This window comes from Grammomys surdaster, unplaced genomic scaffold (genome assembly GCF_004785775.1).
Source record: "Grammomys surdaster isolate TR1022 unplaced genomic scaffold, NIH_TR_1.0 186, whole genome shotgun sequence".
Lineage (NCBI taxonomy): Eukaryota > Metazoa > Chordata > Mammalia > Rodentia > Muridae > Grammomys > Grammomys surdaster.
In genome coordinates, this window is record NW_021604631.1 from 1,207,390 (window position 1) to 1,229,308 (window position 21,919).

Genomic DNA, 21,919 nt, shown 5'->3' on the forward strand with positions numbered 1-21,919 from the left:
TATTTCTTTAACTGAAATAATATAATAAAATGAATATTTACTTCTCAGTTTCTAACAAAATGCAAGAAAAGAAAAGCTGTTGGTGTTTACCCACATATGAATTAATTCCAAAAAATGTACCAAAGACCTAGCATACCCTGTCCTAGGTCAGTCTCTGTACACTGCATAGCCTCATCTAGCCACTCAAAAGTGTGTGTGTTTGTGTGTGTGTGTGTGTGTGTGTGTGTGTGTGTGTGTGTGTAAGACAAAGACAGAGACAAAGAGACAGACCAGGTAAATGTGCATAAGGAAGCCACAGGTTAACTTCAAGTGTCTTCCTTAATTGTGCTGAGATGATTTTAGAAAAACAAATTTTAAAAACCTGATTAAAGAACCATCAGTGATATTCTATCCCCATCATTTGGACAAGGACAAATTAGAAGTTTGAGAAGGCTGAAGGTTTAGCAGTTGTAAAGAGAAGTGTGAAAATAGAAGTGTCATTGTCACATCTTATAAGAACCAGTCAGTATTTTTAGGAATCCAGGCAGGTGACCTGGCCTGCTATAACTTTCATCAGTTTAATCTCTTCCAGATAATTCCTCAGTGATTTTTAATAGTTTATATTAACATGTTTCACTTTCTTTACCTATACAACAGAACCACTCAGTCACCTTGTCAAAGGACCTAATTAACTCTCATTAACATTACTATGGGTATCAGTATTGAATCTTACCTACATCAAAGTGCAACTTGGGCAATCCATTTCATGTACTTAAATCATAGTGAACACGTAGTGAAATGTAGGGATTGGTGCCCAGGGTTAATGAGGATGGGAGCACCACACAGGAGACATTAATGTTAGCCACAGTAATGATAGACCTCCACACCACCTGATAGCTGAAATGCCAGAAGGGGCACATGTCAGTATAGCCCAAAGAAGCTAGAATACAGTAGGGGATAGACAACCACACAGAAGAGGCAGCCGTGTCTATGAGGGACAGGACTGACTACTGTGGGACAAATGCACTGCTTCTCCTTTTTCTTTGCCTTTCAGTTTCCTACCAAAACCTCTGACTTCAGAGCCTGGGTGTCTTGAAAACAGTGAGCAAGAGTTATGCTACATTCTTCCAAAATATATCAGAACCACGGAAAGGGAAGGAATGAATTACAGATCTTAGAAAGATCTACCCCGTTACTCATTCTTAATCATTCTTATCTTATACCCACATCTCCTTCTAACTAAATCCAGCCACTATTGTGTCTTCTAGCAAAAGTGTTCCTTCCTGGACACCACCAAGACTGGCTTAGCACAAATCTGAGGGGGGAAAGAACAAAAATTCCATGAGTAATATTACTGATGAGAGAAGAAACTTTCTACTTTAATCCTGAATCCCCAGATTCATCTTTCCTTGTTACTAAGGGATACAATATGATTGGTCTTTGGGTCAAGTATTCTGGTACAGCAATATTCTAAGTAGTTTCCTGACTAGTAAGAGCTGTATTCTACCCCAGCCATCCCACTGATATACCTTGCCAGCACCGTCTGAATTGAGAGTTTGGCTGGAGAAGGCAAGGCTAGGTATGTACTGCTTTCATTCTTAGTCAACAACATTGTTAAACGAGATCTTGTGGCTGTGAATAAGGCCCTGAATAGACCTAACAGGGGGACTGGTAGAAAACTTTCAGGCAAACACTATACCCCATGTGCCTGTTTCATGTGAACCTGGCACGTCAGGTCCAGGAAGAAAAGTGTCTGTCTACATAGCCATTGGCATGGGTCTTTGCACCTCCCTGTTCTTATTTTAACTCAGTAGTCCTTGCCCTACAGGCAGCACGCTCCACAATGTGGGGTTGTTACCTCCAAGCTGAGCTCAGCACTGGGAAATAGTGGGAAAAGATTCAAGGAACAAGCACAAGAAAAGACACAGAAATGGGTATGTGTCATGTCTGATATAGCTCAAATCTTCAAATCAATCACTTCTGAAACCATTTATGATGTTTCTTTCATAATTCCATGTAGCCTGCTGAAAATGCAGATTTTTTTCTTCTTCTTTTCAGTATGATAACAGAATTATTTAAGTTCTAAATGGAGACAATTTTGTGCATCCTTTGCAAAATTCTTTGAAATGAATTCTTGTCAGATAGACTTCTTTAAAGATTATAATTGTGTGGTAAAATTAAGTTAAACAGATTTAACACTCTTGGCAAAATTCCCTTAAATGAATCCTTGTCAGATCAAGGTTTTTAGAGATTTTTTTTTAAATGTGGTAAAATTTAAGCTTAAGAGGCTTAACACACTTCTTCAGTTTCATAGACTGTGTGTGCTTGTTGGCCATCTGGCCATGAAGGGGGCTTTTCCCAAAGGATCAGTTCTTTAAACGTAAGAGTTATGACTTCTGCTTTCTGTCCCTGACACACACACACACACACACACACACTCTCTCTCTCTCTCTCTCTCTCTCTCTCTCTCTCTCTCTCTCTCTCTCTCTCTCTCTGTGTGTGTGTGTGTGTGTGTGTGTGTGCCATGATAAAGACCTGTTATTACCAAGTACCTGTTACATCATGTTTTCAACATAATTGTTCTGTTGCCTATAGCATTCAAAAGTATATCTTCATTAAATAATGTGCTTTCAAAAGAAGGAGAAGATAAAACCTGTAAAATTTCATATCTAGAGAGAGGCAAATATTCTTATCCAGTTGTCAGCAGCCATCATTATGGTAGTGAGATATTTACAGAAATATTAGCTGCTTCTTTAGCATACTGGAGCCATAATTCAAGGCCAGCCACAAGCCATCCAGACTTCACCTAATATCATTCTAGTGTCTGTGATTCCTGTGCCTTCTTGTCTCCCTTTCTAGGGTTCCTAACATGCCTACTTAAATGTCCTCTCATGTCTGCTGAAGAAAGTTAGGAAGATACAGACAATCTCAAAAGAATGTTCAAGTCCCCTAATTGACATTTTTTGGCAAATAGATACCCACTATTCTTTAGATCCATATATGGCATTATTCTGTTTCTGTCATATACTGTGCACACAGTGTAATAATAATTTATTTGAACCAACTGCATATCATCACTAAAAATAAGACACACCAAACAGTTTCTGTGATATTGAGTTCTCTGTTGAATAATTTCTAATGACTCCATAGTGTTGATGTGGTTCGATTTAATAAATCACAGAGTTTAAAAAATAAATCTGCAGCCAGGCATCGTGCTAAGGTTATTTTAACACATAAAAACCTTCCACCAGGCTCTTTCACACATACACAAATCCTCAAAGGGATGATTTTGTGTATGAAACGGTTATAGCTGTCAATCAGTTATTCTCCATGTCATGGTTTCTATGTATCTTCCAGGTTGTTAGGGGGTGATTATGGATTCCTGTCAAATGAGATGTCTGCTATATATTCAACATGAGGCAGTTTGTATTTTTCTAAGTCTATTGCTCTCCTGTCTGAGGAGGTTAAGCAAATGTCACTGATCCAGAGGGAAGAGGACCTGCATGCAGTGCCTGGGGCCCACAGACCTGCACACATAGATTAGACTTCTGCATAAATACACTTGTCTTGATTGTCACATTCCACCCAGAGTTAGACCTGCATGCATAAAGATGGCTCCAAGCCTGGCTTTCAAAGCTCTTTGCTTCCCCTGTTGCTTTGTAACCTCCCAGCTCAGAGACATAGTTTGTGTTATATCTATCAAAGGTGATTAAGGGGCTGGAAAAGTTGATTTATAAGGACATAGTAAGAAAAGTAGGAATTTGCAGCCTAGCCCAGGGGAAAATATTATAGATGTTTGCTGTTCTCACATCATGCAGGAGACTTAGTTTTACTTTTCCTAGTAACTAGATTTTTAAGGACAGCCAAATTCAGAGGAAGTTTTCTGAGAATGACCTCACTTATGCTAATTAGATGATTGTGTCAGTCAGAAATTGCACTTAGCAACTACTAGCAAAGTAGAAATAGCAGCAGCTCATACAATAAGGCCTTCATTTTCTCTTCTCTGACAAGAAGCCCAGAAGTGTATTGTCTGGGGCTGCAGTGTGGCACCTGTGACATCACAAGTATGCTTGCACCATCTATCTTTAGGCTCTATTATTCTTAGCAGTGACTTCCTCTCGAAGGGTCTCTCGATGTCTAAGAAGAGCCTCTGTATCTGGGCTGCTATGGCTGCATGCCAGACGGGGGATAAACAAAAGTGGTCCTTGTCTGCCATGATCACTGCACAGCTGTCTCCTACACGACTCTGAGTTCGTATCACATGGCACTTAGAACCACAGCTGCAAGAGGGATGGGGAGATTTAGTGAGATTGTTGTTTAATCATTTTGACATTGGGCATATTTTCAACCACAACAATATGAAGGGCCTTTAACTAGGCAGGATTGGAATAAGGAGCACTAGGTAGGAGATCAGGGATTTCTGTCATAGGAATTCACCTCTATAGTAACTGTACTACTGGAAGGTTTCATTTGCTGTACTATCCCTTGGGACTTACCTCCCACTGATCACTCTTACCTACTTAAGTGCACTTATCAGCACATACCTTGAGTCATTTATAAATAACTAGTCTTCTCAATGACCCTATGAAAAATAATAACTAAAATTGACAGTTTCTGTTAAGCAATTTAAGCATTATATTATATGTTAAAATATCCCTGGCAGGAGATGAAGACAAGAAACACAGTTCACTGTGAGTTACTGGTGGTGAAACTGGAGGATAGCCGTATAGAGATTGTGTTTTCATGATTATAGATACCTTCCCAGTGAAAAGTTTTCAAAACTACCTTACCTGATCTTCACTTTACTTCAGAAAAGGTTGATGCCATTACTACCGGAAGTATCACGCAGGGAATTTCAGCATCACATCTTCAGCAAGCAACAAACTAAGACGTCTTCATACCTGGATTTCTCAACTTAGAAACCTGGACACTAATTTTTACCCAAGCATCACTTGAAAGCTAGTTAGACATGTGGCATCTGTTGGGTCAGTCACACCCCCCCCAGTGCCTTTTCTCAGACCACAGGTAGTATCTCTCAACACACTCAAATTTCATGTGCACAGTTTAGTGTGCTCTAGTGTCCCTTTCACCACAGCATGCCCAAATCAGCCACTCACCTCAAGGGCATCCCTTCTGCTGAAATGACATAGTCATGGGCGATGGCTTAGTGTCAGACACCTATACCAGCACATAATTCACCACAGGATTTCTGTCACAGTGCTGGATCTGGTACCAGATTTTAAGTTCTGTTTGTCTCTGGTACTAGATCTTAAGTGTCTGTCCATTAAGAATTTTTTAATTGTATTTCATGTTACTACCCACTGCTTACTCAAACCTTGAATTGTGTTTTTCCATTCAAATGGAGCCCCCACATCTGTTCACTAAGGTACTTTGAGTTTTAAAAGCCTTAGGACTTAGAAAAGGCTCAAGGCACCCCTTTGAGCCTCCTCTGGTGTTAGCTCTGCTTATCCACGTGTATGACTTAACTCCTAGCGATCTCTTTTCATATCAGCAGCCTTCCCTGCCTTCTCTCTTTCTCTCCCTCTCCCTCTCTTCTCCCCCTTTCTCCCTTAAAAAAAAAATTGAAATTTTCATCCCTGCTGTGTCTGAGCCAGGTGTCTCCAGAGTCCCTCCCTGACCTGTCCTTTAGTATACCGTGTGACTCCCTCACTCTCAGAGCGTTGCCAAGACAGTGGGCTCAGGGAACCCAGTGAGTGAAAGGAGCCATGCGCTGTGTCTGCGTCACTCTGCATGTTCCTACAGCATACATTAATGCTCATATTTTATTTGCTTCAGATTCTTTTTAAACTAAGTATGTAAAACCTGTCCCCATCCTCTACCAAGCAGTAAGTGAGGTGTGGTTTGTTTGTCTTTTAGGGCAGCCTTTGGCAAGGAGTCTGAAGTCCTGATTGGAAACCTTGGTGACAAACTCATTCCTCCACAAGATATTCTCCGTGATGTCAGTGACCTCAAAGCCTTGGCCAACATGCATGAAAGCCTGGAATGGCTGGCAGGGCGAACAAAGTCAGCTTTCTCCAACCTCTCTACATCCCAGAGTAAGTGCTTCGGAGGGTGGCAGCTGCCGGATGATTGCAGAGCTGGTCTGAGTGCTTTTCTTTGGAATATGAGTGTGTTGTCTGTCATCTGATGGAGCATGCCCCAGATTGTCAGAGCCATGTTTGAATTTTGTTCATACATCTCTCTTACTTTGAGATTCTGGGGAAGAACTCATCTCAGCTTCCCTCTGTGGAGTAGGAGCAGCCAGAAAAGGCTCATGTCACAGGGCGCCATACTAAATCCTAGAAACACTGCACCCTGAAATATGGAAACACTGGTGTCAAGAACAAAAAGCAATTCCTTTTGTTTTCATTCCAGCAACTTCTCTTAGAGCCTGAGTACATGGCTACATTCTTTCTCTAACTAGATAAAAACTAATAAAAACATATCCAAAAAGAGAATAGTAGAAGGGACTGAAATAGAAAACAGAAGTAATAAGGACCACAGTTATTCAGAATAAAGAGTGGGAGATGAGAGGTAACAGTTACAGATTTTTAAGATGTTGAGAATTAGGGTATGAAATGAAAATGAGAATCCTTTTTAGAGCAAGGACTAGTGCTTCAAAGAAAATAATTAGAAAACTTTAAAGCACATTAACTTTAATTACTATAAAACAAGTGCTTTTATGAAGACTTATTTTATATATGTGTTTTTCCTATATCTATATATAGTTACTGTATGTGCGCCTAGTCCTTGTGGAGGACAAAGAAATTGAAAGGTCCCATGGATCTGGAGTTATAGGTGGCTCTGAGCCGTCATGTAGGTGCTGGAAACAGAACCCAGGCTCTCTGCAAGAGCAGCAAGTGCTAGGATATCACTGTGGCCACTTGTACATGCTTCTTTAAAAGCACTGGTTCAAGAGTATGCATGATGTAAAATAGAGACCAAGGAAAACTAGTGTGGATAAAAAAGAAAACAAGTTTAGATGTGTGAGTAGGGAGATTGAATCAGAACAAGGAAAAGCAAGCTTGGTAAAGAGCAGTGAGATCATCTTGTCAGGGCCAGCAGTTGGATGGTCATCTGGAGAAGTGGCCCGTGTTTATCATGACTGTGAGCTGTGAGTAGTGATGTACTATCAGTGTCCTTTGAGAAGTTATTGTTTTTCAGTAATCACAGTTGCAGCCTAGAAATGGAAAAGGAGTGGATAAAATTCACTAAATTGTTCCTTGAAACAGGCCCAGAGTCTGTGAGATCCCATGAAGGCTCCTTGCTTGTGCCCTCTGGTGCTGAGCACGTCCCCATCCCCACAGCGAGTGCTGAGCAGAAGAAGGTGGGGAAGCAGAGTGTGGGTAGGAATCATATCCTGTGCTTTGACTTTTTCTTAAAAGTCACTTATACTTTGTGTAAAATATTTTTATCTAATTACAAAAATTCTCAGAAGTCTGCACAAATAAAAAATGTACTGGTTTGGGGTAGTTTGGGCATGGTATTACATTTGAACCGCATTCAAAAAGAGCTGTCTGTGAGAGGCTACTCCAACTTTACAACTCCATAATGACGGTTCTGTCGAAAGCAGCCACTGAAATCAACCCTGTTCTCTACCAGACCCACTCTATTCTTCCTCTCTAAAAAGTCAAGGCTAATTTTCTCTTTGATAACTGCAAACAGCTTTGAATAGGGACCAGGCGCCTCTGTCCCTGATTTCTCTTGGCTCCTGTGAATACAGGTATATTTCTCAGTGATGTTTAGACGGGCTCTGCTTGTTTGCTGCCATAGCTTTATCTGTAGCTATAGCTGTAGATGTAGAAAGAGAGAGATACACATGCATATATACATATATAATTATGTATAGAATAATCTAACATTTTATGATACATTTTTAATTTCCCATGGCACAGCATGCTGGACTTATAGTCTGTACATTCTCAGTGAGTTTCACAAGACAAAACAGTTTGTAACTGCTAAAGCTAGTCACTGCGTGACTCAGACAGACTAAGCTAACTTGGTATTAACTGTTTTCTAAAGGAGGAAAGATGCTTTCTGAGTTACACTTAACTTTGTAATTGCTCAATTTAGCTGTTGTGTTCATGTCACTGAGAGTACCCAGTGGAGATGATGTCTAATTCACATCTTTAATCATCTCTGTTATTCTGACAAAGATATCTTCTCTACACCCATTAGTGCTATGTCTCGCGTACTCAGTTCCATTTTATAATACAAGTTGCACCCTCTCAGTTCCTTTCAGGGTGATTATTCCACCCAGTGAGTGATTTAACTAACTGTCAGCGTTTTAAAAATCAGTTCAAAACCCAAGTGAACTGTAATCACTACTTCTGGTGCCTTTGCTAAAACAAAGCCCAAAGCAAACCTAGTGTATCTTGCTAGCAGTCAGCACAGCTCACCCTCACTTGCCAGCTCTGTGATTTCCCAGAGACATGCCCATTGATGTTTGTCATTTGATCAAAGAAGATTCTGCTAATGGCCTACTTTGATTGTTCCATGTCAGTGTGACTCTACTACAGTAATAAAGGACAGCTCTTTTATTTTGTCTTGAAAAGTGGACCAAAAGATTGCGGCATCTTGAGTACTTCCAGACCAAGAGACTAGATAGAGTGAAGATGATACCTAACAAGATGGTAGGGGAGGCTGCGAGGATGGAGGTGGGATTCAGGCTTATTTCTTATTCTACACCCTGGTAACTATTTGCTATGGTGAATGTCAGGTTGCATTAAACTTACATTATTACAGCTGTAATGGGCTAGAGACCACTGGCAGAAAGTCATTTTCATAGTAAGCATCTCTTTAGTCAAGGACAGCAGGATCCTCATCCACCTGAAACATGTCATAGCCTCCTGAGGAAAGTATCACCTATTGATGGCAAAGTATGGTTGGTCATGCATGGTTCAGAAGATCAGAGCGAGTGGCATCTCCAAGGGTAATGTTTTGCTATTGCCTGTCACACCATCTCCTTTACATGCAAAAGGACTTGCTTCCCTTTTCTAGATGCTGACTACAGAAAACAATGCTTTTACTTTTGTACATTCCATCTTCTGAGAGTATATTCTCTCCCTCAACCCTCACTACTCCTGCTCCCCTTAAGATTCTTTCAGTAGGAGAATAAAAAGATAAGTCACTAGTTCAGAGAGCTAGCTCAATGCTCTGACAGAGGACCTGAGTATGGCTCCCAGCACCAGAACATGCAGCTCACAGTAACTCCAGCCCCAGGGGATCCTACCTCCTCCTCTGGCTCGTGTGAGTGTGTGTGTGTGTGTGTGTGTGTGTGTGTGTGTGTGTGTGTGTGTGCGAGTGTGACTGTGGCACTAGCATGTGTATGAAGGTTAGAGGACAGACTGCAGGAGTCTCCTTCTACCAAGTTAGTTTTGGTGATTGACCACAGGTTTGTCAATAAGCAACCTATGCAAAGTCCTGTGAGTGTGGAGAATTCAAGGACCACATTGTACCTATTTATCAGCATTGATCACTGTCTCCCAGTATCTACTGATCAACCTCTATAGGTCTAGATGCATGGGAGGAGTGGTGTTTTCTTTCTGTGTCTGGCTCATTTCATACGGTGTAACAATCTCCAACGTCAGCCATGGTGTTACAAATGACCAGCTTTCATTCATTCCTTTCTTTTAAATGTCTAAATAGTCTCCCCCTCTCTCCATGGGGTGGGATGGGGAGAGAGAGAGAGACAGAGACAGAGAGACAGACAGACAGAGAGACAGACCAAGATGTTTTCTTGTCCATTCATCAGTTGATGGTTGATGAGTCTGTGAACGTGGGTGTGAAGATGTCTCTTTAACTTAGTAACTTCATTGTATCTGGGCGTGTGCCCAGGAGATGGATTGCCAAGTTACATCCTAGTTCTGGTTTTAATTTCAAAAAGATCTTTCATCCTGTTTTTCAAAAACAATTTTATTAATGTACAACCCTATCAACAGTTTACAAGGCTTCCTTCAGCTTTTCCATTTCTTTAACAGCATTTGCCATCTTTCATGCTTTTGATAACACCTTTCTGAGACTGAAGAGGTATCTCATTGTGGTTTGATTTGACTTATGGTATTGAACTACTATGCTTTCTTTTAAGAAATACCCATTTAGGTATATTACATACTTTGTTTTGAATTTACCTTTTTGCATTTCTTATGCATCCTGTCTTTTAACCCCTTATTACATGTGTTGTTTGTCACATTTCATTGGTTGTCTGCTCACTCTTGATTATTTGCTTTGCAGAAGTGGTTCAGCTTAAGTTTAATGCAATCCCACTTGTCTGTTTTTGCCTTGGTTTCCCGTGCTCTGGGGCCTTATCCAGAAGTCCTTGTCCATCCTAGTGTTCTGAAACATTTCTTCTATTTTCTTCTGATAGGTCCATATCATCCTCTCAATTAACTCTTTAGTCTGTTTAGAGTTTGCTTTGGGAACTGATGGGATATAAGTGTTTGGTGTCAATCTTCAGTGTGTGGCTATTCATTTTCCTCACACCTCTTGTTGAAAAGACTGTCGTTTCTATGTTGAAAATTAGCTTATTGTTTATGCATGAGTTTATTTCTCTACTCTCCAGATGGATATGTTGGTTTTAAAATGTAGAATACAAAGAACTGAAGAAGACTCCAGGACATGTCCTGCCCAGGCTGCTTTCCAACAGGGGACCTGCACTCTATCTTGGATTTTGTTCAAATCTCTAGGGCTAAGGTTCTAGAACTTCCTCAGTTATACTGCATTGTGCTACTTAAACTGTATGCTTAGTCCCTTATTCCTGTGTTAAGTTCTATTCAAAACTTCAGTACTCATTCTTATCTCCTTAAAATGTATGTAAAGAGCTAGAAATATAGTTCAATTAGTGGAGCATTTGCCTAGCATGCACAAAAACCAGGTTCAATCCCTAGCACACCATAAAACAGGGATTGTAACAATGGCCCGTAATCCTAAAATTCAAGAAGTAGAGCAGAAGAGTCAGAAAGATCAAGGTCATCTCCAGTTGATTAGTTTTGATAACCATTTTCTTCTCATGCCTCAACAAAATATCTGTGCAATTCCTTAGGTGCATAGAATTACTGCATATATCTCTTTTGTAGTTCATCTGAGTTATAATCAATATTAATATGTCACCCTTTGTTTTTTGTTACAAACATTCTCTGATTGAGAAATTCTGCCTTGTTATGTAATGTAATATATCTAGATACTACCCTGTGCCACATTAGCCACCACCTGTATGGCTATTTCAATTAAGTTATTATGTCATTTCCTCTTTCTACCACTTGATTGCATCACGAGGTCATTCTATTGAGCACAGCTGTGGCTCGCCATCCCACCCACTGATGAATGTTTCTAACAGTAGCATGCCATATACTCTGCCCTTGCAACATACTCAAAATGTCTAAATGGTTATCTGGAAACCTGCTAACACTCCCCAAAAGAGATGAATGGTTTAGGCCCTGCATTTTCTAAACTGCTGTTGGTGTTAAAATGCTAAAAGGGAAGGGGTGAGTGATCATATAACCTCAGGAAACATTATTGTAAAAGCCCCTTGAGTATGCCTCTCTATCCTAAATCTATGAAGGTTTTTCATGTATTGACTAAGCTGAAACAGCAGTAGAGTTTATCAGACACATTTCTCATGGGAATCCATCCTCTCTTTGCAAAATGCTCATGGGCCTTTCCCAAATTGAACCAGCTTCTTGACCTCACAGTTCAGTGCTATAATGCTATGATATGCTTGGTAGCATCTGTTTTCTCCCGTCATTGCCAGGCAAAGATGTCCCACTGTTGACTGTTGCAGGGACTTCGTTTCTTACTTTTGTACAACCCCGGGTGACTTATCTTGTAATCTAATTATTTCACTATTCAGTTTGTTGGCTTGTTTTGTTTTGCTTTTTATGTTGTTGTCAGACGTTATTGGATGGCCCACATTTCCTCTTGGTTTTCCTAAGACCTGCACTACTGACCCTTTTCTATTCTTCACATTTATTCCACAGTTGTCAAGGCAGTCATATACCATGTCAGCCCAGTAGATCCGTCATGACGTTCCGAAATCCACCTTTATTAAAGTTAAAAAAAATAAGGTTTCATATTTTTAGACATCAAGTTTCAAAGACAGTACAGAGAATCCACATATGCCCTCTTTGTTAACATCTTCCATTGAGATAGACTATCTTGACTAATGGGCCAATACTGATGTATTGCTATTATCTAAAGTCTATAGTTTCAGTTTTCTTTGGTTTGGTCTAGTATACATTTTCTGTCCTGGGCCTCACCAGGACATCACAGTACACATACCCATCATGTTTCCTTTGACTCATGAAAACTAATGGTTTCCTAGACTTCCCTTGTGATTTTTTAATTGCTTTCAATTATTGTTTGAGAATGTCATTTAGTATGTTTTGATCAAATCCCTCTTACTCCCCACCCTCGCCTCCGTTTCCTGATTTGTTTTTGATGTTATCTTTTATTCACATCAAAGGCTTTAAAATACATACTCTCCAGCTCTTGATGACCTTGCTGCATTGAGAGAGTAGTGCTGGTTGTGTACTTATGGAATGTCCTTCACTGTGGGTCTGTCTGATGTCTTCTTGATCAGTCTGGGCATATGGATTCTAGAAAGGAAAACTACCTGACATAATACCACTCTCTTCCCATGATCTGTTCATGTTACTACCATTAACTTATCATTAATATTATTTTCAATTTACTTTCTATGCCTCCAATTCATTTAATAATCTTTTCTAGCTAGTTCTTTCTGAGTTCCAGATCAACTCTCTACTTTCCCACCATCAAATGGCTTTATCTGTTTAATCTTTCTAGTGACCTTTAAAATATACATATAATGAATGGACCTATTATGAGCCAAATGTTTAGCCAAGTTCAATACTTTCATAACTGGCTATCCAGTTCAAATAATGATGTTATCAATATAGATTATAACTGGCCACTCAGAAAGGCTCCATGTGGCGGGAATTGGGCTTTGTGCTTAGGGGATTTTATTGGGGCCTCACCACCACTTAGCTGTCATGTGTATTAGCAGCATTTGATAGACTCATACAACTGTGTTATTTCAAACAAAACAATGTTGGGTCTCATCACTAAGATAGCCATTGTCATCTGATTTTAATGTGTAGTACTAAATTAAAATCTACTTCCAAGAAAACATTTTGGGTAGCACTTCTCACACTTGACAGCTTACAAGCTATAATCAGTAGGAAAGTTGGGCACCACTCCAGAGGTAATCAATGCAAGGGACAGGGTATGCCTGAGCATTGTGCTGTACCCCAAGTCCATAAGGCACTAACAACCTCAGCTCATATTAGAACTGCATTGACTTTTTAATAGCAAGCAAATAGTCAAGATTGAGAACCACTGACCTAGAGCCCCTAAACATTTCTTCCTCCATTTCTATAGCTCCATAAGAAATATAAGATAATATATAAGAAATATTTTGCAGGAGCTTTGCTGGTTCTATTCTTAGAAGCATGTTGTTGACATAATTCCACTTTCTAGTCAGGAATACCAGCCACTGAGATAAGATACTTGCTTGTGTAACAAGAGTCGGCACGGTGACTCACTTTAACTTAGGAGTTATTAGCCTGACTGTTGCCCAAAATGGTTGAAAATTAAAGAATTCTTTTTATACTTCTAAAGGTGCTAAATGAGAACAGGAAGGTTTTTCTTAACACAAAAGGCTTTAGTTGCCAAAACCATTACATGAATACAGACTCAGGTACCAGCCAGTTATAGAATTGAAAATGTGGATAGAATGGTGCAGGTACCCAACCACACCTGCATGTCCACATGGCTGTGTGGCATACCAGGACATGTCCATATGTTGCCTACTATATGTTTCAATGCTTTCTAACGTGGATTTGCACCTTTTCATGTAAAAACTCACTATCTTGGTCTTTGTATGCCTTGATGGTAAACAGAAATGAGATGCAAGCCTCCAGCTAGTCTGCTGCGGCACAAGTAAGAATAAAAGTGTCCCCTGGGATATAGTTCCATTTCAGCTTTGCTTTTGTTAAACCATTAAGCCAGCATTCTCCTTGTCCTAATTGCATCTGATTCTTTTTTAATTAGAACTCTGTGTGGTGATTCCTTTCCTGCTTCAGTATTTACAAGTTTCAAATATTTGTGCACTGTTATCAGACATCCCACCTCAGTCTGTCTGAGCCAGCCCCTGTGTGCTTAGCTTCTCTAATCGTCTTTCTGTACTTAGGTTTTCTAGTCCCATCATCACTGTCTGGTGTCAGTTACTGTTATTTGCTAAAATGAACTCATCATATATCTCTGTGTCTGTCATCCTTCCTTTATTGGTGATACAAAATCATTGTTTAATTTCATGGCCGAGATGTTTACTAAGAAAATTAAATTACCATTGGTGACATTTCCTTCATGATTTTCCCACCCACTGACCATCACTGAGTTTGTTTGGGGCTTCTCTAATCAACATTGAATATACTTCTGTATAAGCCTTTCTTTCATTAAAATAACATCCAAATTCACTGCCATGTTATACCCAACTTCACAACTAATCGTGTTTTGTTTAAACAAAAACACCAACTGATAGTTTTCCTCTTTTTTTTTTTCTCATTAATTGTATGATGTTGGTTTTTTAAACTCATTGACACTTATAACAAGAAAAGAACAGTATAGAAGCTGCTGTGGCCAGAGTGTTTGGTTCTGAGGACGCTGACTGCTGACATCAGGAAGGGAGATACTCCTTTCCCTGGGAGTCATAAGGAGTACCACCTGCTATATGGGCTGCTGTATGCTTCTCAGTGATATGTGCTGTGACTGTGGATTAATAGCAAGCTTCATGGTTCCCCATGTTCCTTTTTGTTTTGAACAGCCCTAAATGCTGATGTATAAGAGCTACTCCCCTTTGGGGGCCTTCCTACTAGGAGTGGCTCCCAAACTATGGTCACTTTTGCCTGTCCCAACACAGCTTCTTTTAAGGTAATGTCTAGAATGTGTCCTGCTCTTCTTTGTTCTGAACATCTAAACCAATTCCCTGTCATCAGTCTGCTGGTGTTTTGTAATGTTCTTTGTCTTGTGCCAAGTCCTGACTGGGGAGCAGAGCTTCCTCCCACTCTGTAAGGAGGCAGTTATCAATTGCAGAGCTTGAGGAGGCTAGTGCTGTGGGCGTTCCGATGTAATTACGAAGTTCTAAGTATCTGCCCATAAAGAATTATGTGGCTATTTCTTTGAAAGTGCCAACATTTGTATCCATAAGGGGAATATTTTATTAAAATATGGTAATATCATGGATGCTTAAGTGTGGTTGCTGGGAACTTCCAGCTGAATGATTGTGTCTGCAAAACAAAACTCTAAAATGGAAACAGGAAGAATAAATATAAATGAAAAGCTCTGGCAAAAGTGGGAGGCAGAAGTTGGAAAATAAAAAAGTTCTAAAACTGCATGCTAAAATTGCAGGGCCAGCCTAAGGAGAAGGTGTGAATTCCCAAATTCCCTGGAGCTGAGGTAGCACCCTCAGAGTCGTAAGGAGGGATGGCTGCTGTCAAGCACAGCTTAAACACTAAATCTAAAGGGATCAATGTGGCTGCCAAATGGTTCAAATGTTACAGTGAGGAACAGTAGCAGACAGGACCTGAAGGCACATATTGTACTGTTAAATGTTGGCTCCTGTCAATGACTTAGGTGCTTTTAAACTTGAGGTAAGTCCAAGAACCAATGTGAATTCATGACTTAATGAACTCCATTGAGAAAGCTATGCCTTTTAATTTTTTTCACCTTTGATACAAAGTTGAGCTGTGTTAGGAAATGTCATGAGTGAGGAGAGATGAATCGTGACAAGGTATTGAAGAAGTGGAGAGGAGGAGGGACTGGCTGCTTACAGCAAGAAACCTCCGTCATTGCGTAGGATCGAATGTAGGAAAACATCTTAACTTTAAACAGGATATACTTCAGAAAGTTCATCAATAGTAGACGCAGACCTTTCTTAGACTACGAGAGGGTGAATGTGTGAATGTGTATGCATGTGACAGCCCCAAAGGACAGCATAATGACATTGATGGCACTCCACAGTGAGAGCACACTTGATGATTTCAAGGACCTTTATAGATATTAATTCTTAACTGAGCATTCCTGCCTTAAACTATAGTTAACAGCCTTTACTAATGGCCAGCCTTTATTCTCTTAGTTTAACCAAGTACAATCATGGAGCACAGAAATTTAGCCATTTGCCCAAGATCAAACAAACAACAACAACAACAAAAACCTGTGACTAAATCTGTTTTCTGAATGTATCAGGATATCTAGCAGTCACCTGTGGTAAGGGTACCTCAAAACCCAGGCCAGGATGCCTCTGTTTCCCACATAAACAGAGACATTCTTAAGCTGAAAACAAACAGGGACATTCTTAATCTGCGCCCCATAGTTACAGCAACAAGGTGAAGACTGCTGAGTCCGTGGGCTGCCTGGATTGCATCATGTGCACTGAAAGGAAGTGTGGGAAGAAGCAATCTTGGCATCGCCTCACTGTGGCTGGCCCCGCTCTCCCCACTGTGGTCCCCAGAGGACCTGTTTTGAAAAACTCTTTGTCATGTGTTCAAGGAAATTTTTTTTATTCTTAAATCTATGAATATAATTTATATTACAAATTATTCAGAAAAGTATAAAAGACTTCTGTGTTCATGTAAGGAAACCGAATATGTCAGGTATAAGTCTCCAGGGCATTATGTTGCTTGTTAATAGTGGTAATTCTTGGCATTAACATCTTTAAACTCTGGTTGTTGAATTCTGAGTAGATTTGACTGAGTTTTTACCGAATAACTTAATTCAATTTTTATGAAAGGAAGAATAATGCGGACTTTTCTATAAGGCTGATGAAAAACCCAAGTGCTTCATAGAAACCCAGACTATCTGATCTGATCCTTGAGAAAAGCAAAAACCTGCAAATGTCAGAAAGATGCTACACGCCAGAAAGCCCCTTTGGACAAACTCATCTAAAGAAGGTGCTATTTGTAGGTGACTTTTCTAGCAAGTCTGTCAAAAGCTTCTTCTGCAGATAAAAATTCAATAACCTTTCACTGTGGATGTGCCACAATTATCACTCATTTAAAAACAGTCCCTCTAATAGAGCATTTTATCACACCGGACAGTCTCTACATTGTTCATTATTTAGTGTTTGCTAAGCTGATGGCTCTTCCACTGCACTCTCCTTATCTCTGCTTCTTCAGAATTGGATTTTATATTTTTAAACCAGCCAGATATGACAAGTCATTTTCTTTCCTCTTGTCTTAAAAAAAAAAACCCGCAAACTTGATTTCTTTTTTCCAACAATCACCACTTAGAGATTAAAGTTATTGGAAGGGTCTGTATTACCCAGCATTGGGACGAGGTGAAGGACTGTGGCATTTTAATTGCAGTCGGGGTTTCCCCTCTTCTCTTTATCATTTATTTTCCAGCATGTGCACAGTCTGTACCTCTTTGAACTCCACATCCCTCCCTCGATACTCTAATGCAGTGTGTGGTAGGTAAAGAGAGGGCATTGCAAAGTGTGATGTGCATACAAGGCAAGGGAGGTGTTATCAGAATTCCTGTATTACAGAGCCTCAGCGTGGTGGTGATGAGCAATGTAAGTAGATCTCTGTAAACAGAGTGTCTCCAAATAAGAAAGTTCCTGAAAGGAAGATGATAAAGTCATTAGCATGACACCAGGGAGATGATGCCAGTTCAAACACCATCTCCTCTATGTGTGGCTCTCATTACTGAGAACATTAACTGTCATCATTCTGAGAAGTTGTACCACCTATGGTTCTGGAAGGGTTGTTTTTCAAGTAGGCATATACTTCACCTGACTCTGAACCAGACCTACAACACATACTTTTAGGTGTCTGTCTTTAATACAGAATTTTGTCCTGGGCTCTTTCTAATAGAGTCCAAATTCCTTCTATTTTAGTGAGAACCCACTAGGACAGTGAATCAGAAAAAAGTGGCCACATCGTCTTCCAATGGTAGCTGTCTCCTGGCACTGCTAAGGACATGCATTACAAGATAGTCTCTCATATATTTTAGAGAAATAATAGAATTAAATTTGATGGCAGGTATATCTGTACAGTGAAATCATCTCAAAAATGAGAAAAAGAAAATCTACATTTTAATTTCAAGTTTTATACATTTTATGAAGAAAATGAAAATGACTTTGTAATCTCCCCTCATATACTTATAATAAGAACTTTGGGGACTCGCTTTATAAGAAAAACATTTGCTCAAACAGTTTTCAGAAGCAGGAGGATGCTTAGGGCTTCCTTCAAGTCTGTCTCTGAAAGGAAGTGCAACTACAACTCCACCATTGTATGTCATTTGGTTAAAGGCTCCTCAAGCCCAATTAACGCATTAGCTCAGTCCAACAGCCTTTTACATTTTCACAGAAATCTTGAAAGTGTGGTGGAGAAACACCCCCCACAAGAGTTCTGCATATGTCACTGTGCCAGCCTCTCTGGAAAGCAGAGCATAGGTCACCCACAGACAGATGGCTGCCACAAGTGTCACCATTGGCCAGAACCACCTCCTCTCATTTGCACAAAATTTTCTTCAGCACCATGGTCTGATTTTCTCCCCACTGACACAGCCCTACCCGTGGAACACTGAAGCCGACTCAGCACCTGATTCTCTACCTCCTTGCCTGACTGGTGTTTCAGTCCCAGCCTCACCCAAGAGATGAACTGGGCAAAGTACTTAACATTGCTTACACGTCATCTATATTTTAAAGCCCAGTAGGATTGCTTGGAGGATCAAGTCAGCTAATATATGCACAACACCTGTTCCAGTGAGTGCTAATGCCTGTGTTCTCCTGCCTCCTGCAAGCTCCTTTCCTTCTGAGATCACTTCTGACTTTCACTGCACTACAGTGTTTGCTTATACTGTCTTGATGAGAAGTGCCCCAGTCTGTGTCCTGTTTTTGTGTCTCTAATCCTCCCCGTTGTTGGCTGAGCCAGTCTGCTTGCTAACTTGACTTCATTGTCAAGGGATCTTTGATGTATTGCATTTGAAATTAGATTTTTGAGCTCTTAACCTTAACAGCTTTCCAAATTCCATGTGACCTGGGAACTCAGGCACAGGGGAGGTTGTATTTATTCATAACCATAATAATTGGGGCCTGATGTGAAACCCCAAGTTCTTGTGAGTAACTTCTCTGTAAACTTTCACTTCAGTCTGTCAGGCCATATGGACCTGAAGAAGCTATGGTGTTATTGTAACAAGAAAACAACAATCCATCTATTTCCTGAGCCTTTAACATCAAGGGGTTCTGCATGCACTGGAGTAGGCTTACATAATTACTGTCCTTAAAACATACCCACACTTCAACTGGTCCTGGCTCACAAGAGTGACAGGTGATGCAGCTCCATGCTGACCCCTGCTCTGCTCCCTGTGGGGTCATAAAACACTTGAAGTTGCAAGAGTTCAGATTCTGCTCCTCTTAGGAACATTGCATAGGAATGGCACTTGTCTTCGCTACTGTTTCAGCCATCAAAATGGGCAGTTCGAGGCCTTTAAGTACATTCATGAATTGTGCACGTTGTACAAACATCACCATCCTCTAGCTGCAGAACTTTTCTCTCTTTTGAAGATGGAAAGCCTAGGTATCAATTAAATTATTCCTTCTTTTTCCTGGCTCCAAGCAACCAGCATTCTTCTTTCTGTCTCTGGAAATGTCACCAGTTTGGGTTCTCTCTACAGGTGGAATTAGATAGAATTTTCTTTTTGTGCCTGACTTATTTTATTTTTCCATTCAAATTAATAGTTATATCTTGTCTCTACATGTAATAAAAATTAAACTAAAAACTAATGAATAATGCCTTGTTTTCTTTTTCAAGCCTAAGAAATTCAACATTTGCAATTAAACTTTAAGCTTCCTGTTCTAGTATCAGTCTGGCCTGTATACCTCCCTAAGAATATATAAAACAACATGTTGGACTGTAGGAAGAAAACATGAGATTACTTATTTATATATGCTTTTTAAAACTAAACAATTACATTACTGGTTTTAGCATTAGAAATGGCATAATGTCTTCATTCAGGCAATATATCAAGTCCTAATAGTAAAGTATCTTGAAAGGGGAAAAAAAACTAAGGATTCCACAAAGGTAGGCTGACATCCTTTGCTTGTTGTTGCTGGCTGTAGCTGTTTTTGTTTGTTGTTGTTGTTGTTGTTGTTTTCCTTTTCAGCATTTGGAAAACTGTCTAGTGAACTAGATTTCTCAATTTTCTATTAGATATTTAATTGGTTGGTTGGTGGTTGGCTGGCTGGCTTTGAAAGTATAATGCAATTATATCATTCCCCCTCCTCTTCTTTCCTCCAAACCTTCCTATATAACACCCCTCGCCACTCTCCTTCAAGTTCACGGCCTCTTTTCCCCTAATTGTTGTTGAATACATACATGCATTATTATATACATATATCTTTCTGTGTATAACCTATTGAGCCCATAGCATATGACTCATACATGTTTTCAGGGCTGGCCATTTGGCCCTGAGCAACCATTTGGTGTGCTCTTCCCTGTGGAAGACCACCTCTCTGCTTCTGGTGTTCCTCAAGTGCCTTTAGTTCTTTGTGCAGAGTTGAGGCCTTATGGGCTTTTCTGTATCCACTTTGGCAGGTTCATAAGTGTCATCTTTATTCATCTCAACGTTTGGGTGGCCATGTTTGTGAGACTTTATATAGCTTCTGAGGTTACTAGAAGACACTGTCTCACTGCAAACTCCCTAATCTGGCAATCTTTCTGTGCCCTCTTTAACAATATTTCCTGAGGAGTGTTTGTAGATGTTGGATCTAGTTTTTACTAAATTCACTTTCACAAACAAAACAAAAACAAACAAAAAAGACTTAAAGGGAAACTGTTGGTTAAAAGTCCAAGCAAGAAAAAACCATGAGAAAATGCCAATCCTTACACTTAGTAAGTATCTATCTGTGTATGTCTGACCTGAAATGACAGCTGAATCAAATATCTGAAATTTGGTCAAGAACTTAAATGAGTCAAAGAAGTTACTTGAAATATGGATTTTTATCTAAAATCCTCAATTTAAACCTTGCTTGCCCTAACATTTTTATGCCTTGAGCTATTGGCTAGTGAGATTTAAAGCTCTCGTGATTGGAAAGACACTTAAGAACTTCATTTGCCCCAATTTTAACTGATTTCTTTTTAGGTTATATTAAGGGTATATATTCATACTATTATAAATTTGCATAAATTGTAAATAACTAAATGTATACTTACTAGTAATTTGAATTCCAAAATCACTTCTGTTAGGATATATAGTGAAAGGCCCTCAGCTATGAAGAACTCTAGGAACAGCACGTCCATAGTTTGGCTGTCCTGGAGCTCACTATATAGACCAAGCTGGCCTTGCACTCAGAGATCCTTCTGCCTCATCCTCCTGGATGCTGGGATTAAAGCTGTTAAAGGTATGCTTCATCATGCCCAACACTGCCATTGCTTCTGAAGGTCTTATTGTTTGGGAATTTTATTACACTAGCTCTGTGAATTGTCTCAGAAAATATGACATAATTAGAACAGTACTTCTAGTGAGTGGAAGGGGCTAGAAGGCCTTGAGGTAGGAAAGATGGTTCCATAGAAAAGCAGAGGGTAGTGAGCATCCTTCCTGCATGGAAGCTCTCCTGTCCACTTTAATCATTGGAGAGTGAAGTGTAGCACCCAAAAACACACACGAAAAAAAAATGCCATTGGAGTGTATGGGAACTTGAATTTTCTGTTGTTTATCTGTAAGCAAATATTTACCAGAGTTCAGTCAGCTGCCTAGCCACTCTTTATCTCCAAAGCTCCTCAAAGAGCTAGGTTCAGCTAGGGGCTACCTCGCTTAGGAAAGCAGATCCCTCCTCTCCTGTGGTCTTTCATCTTTGGCTACTGTAAAGTAGGAAACACTCAGGAAAATTCCACAAAGGCAAAGGCAGAAGCTTAAATACCAA

General features: G+C 39.9%; 1 protein-coding gene across 1 annotated transcript in view; it reads left to right on the plus strand.

The window, feature by feature from the left end:
- The window catches only part of Exoc4 (exocyst complex component 4), a 689,148-nt gene that overhangs the window by 564,310 nt on the left and 102,919 nt on the right, over positions 1–21,919 (plus strand). The window contains exon 14 of the mRNA XM_028768362.1: positions 5,857–6,035. Coding sequence (XP_028624195.1) covers positions 5,857–6,035 — 179 coding nt within the window. The remainder of the gene's footprint in view (positions 1–5,856; positions 6,036–21,919) is intronic.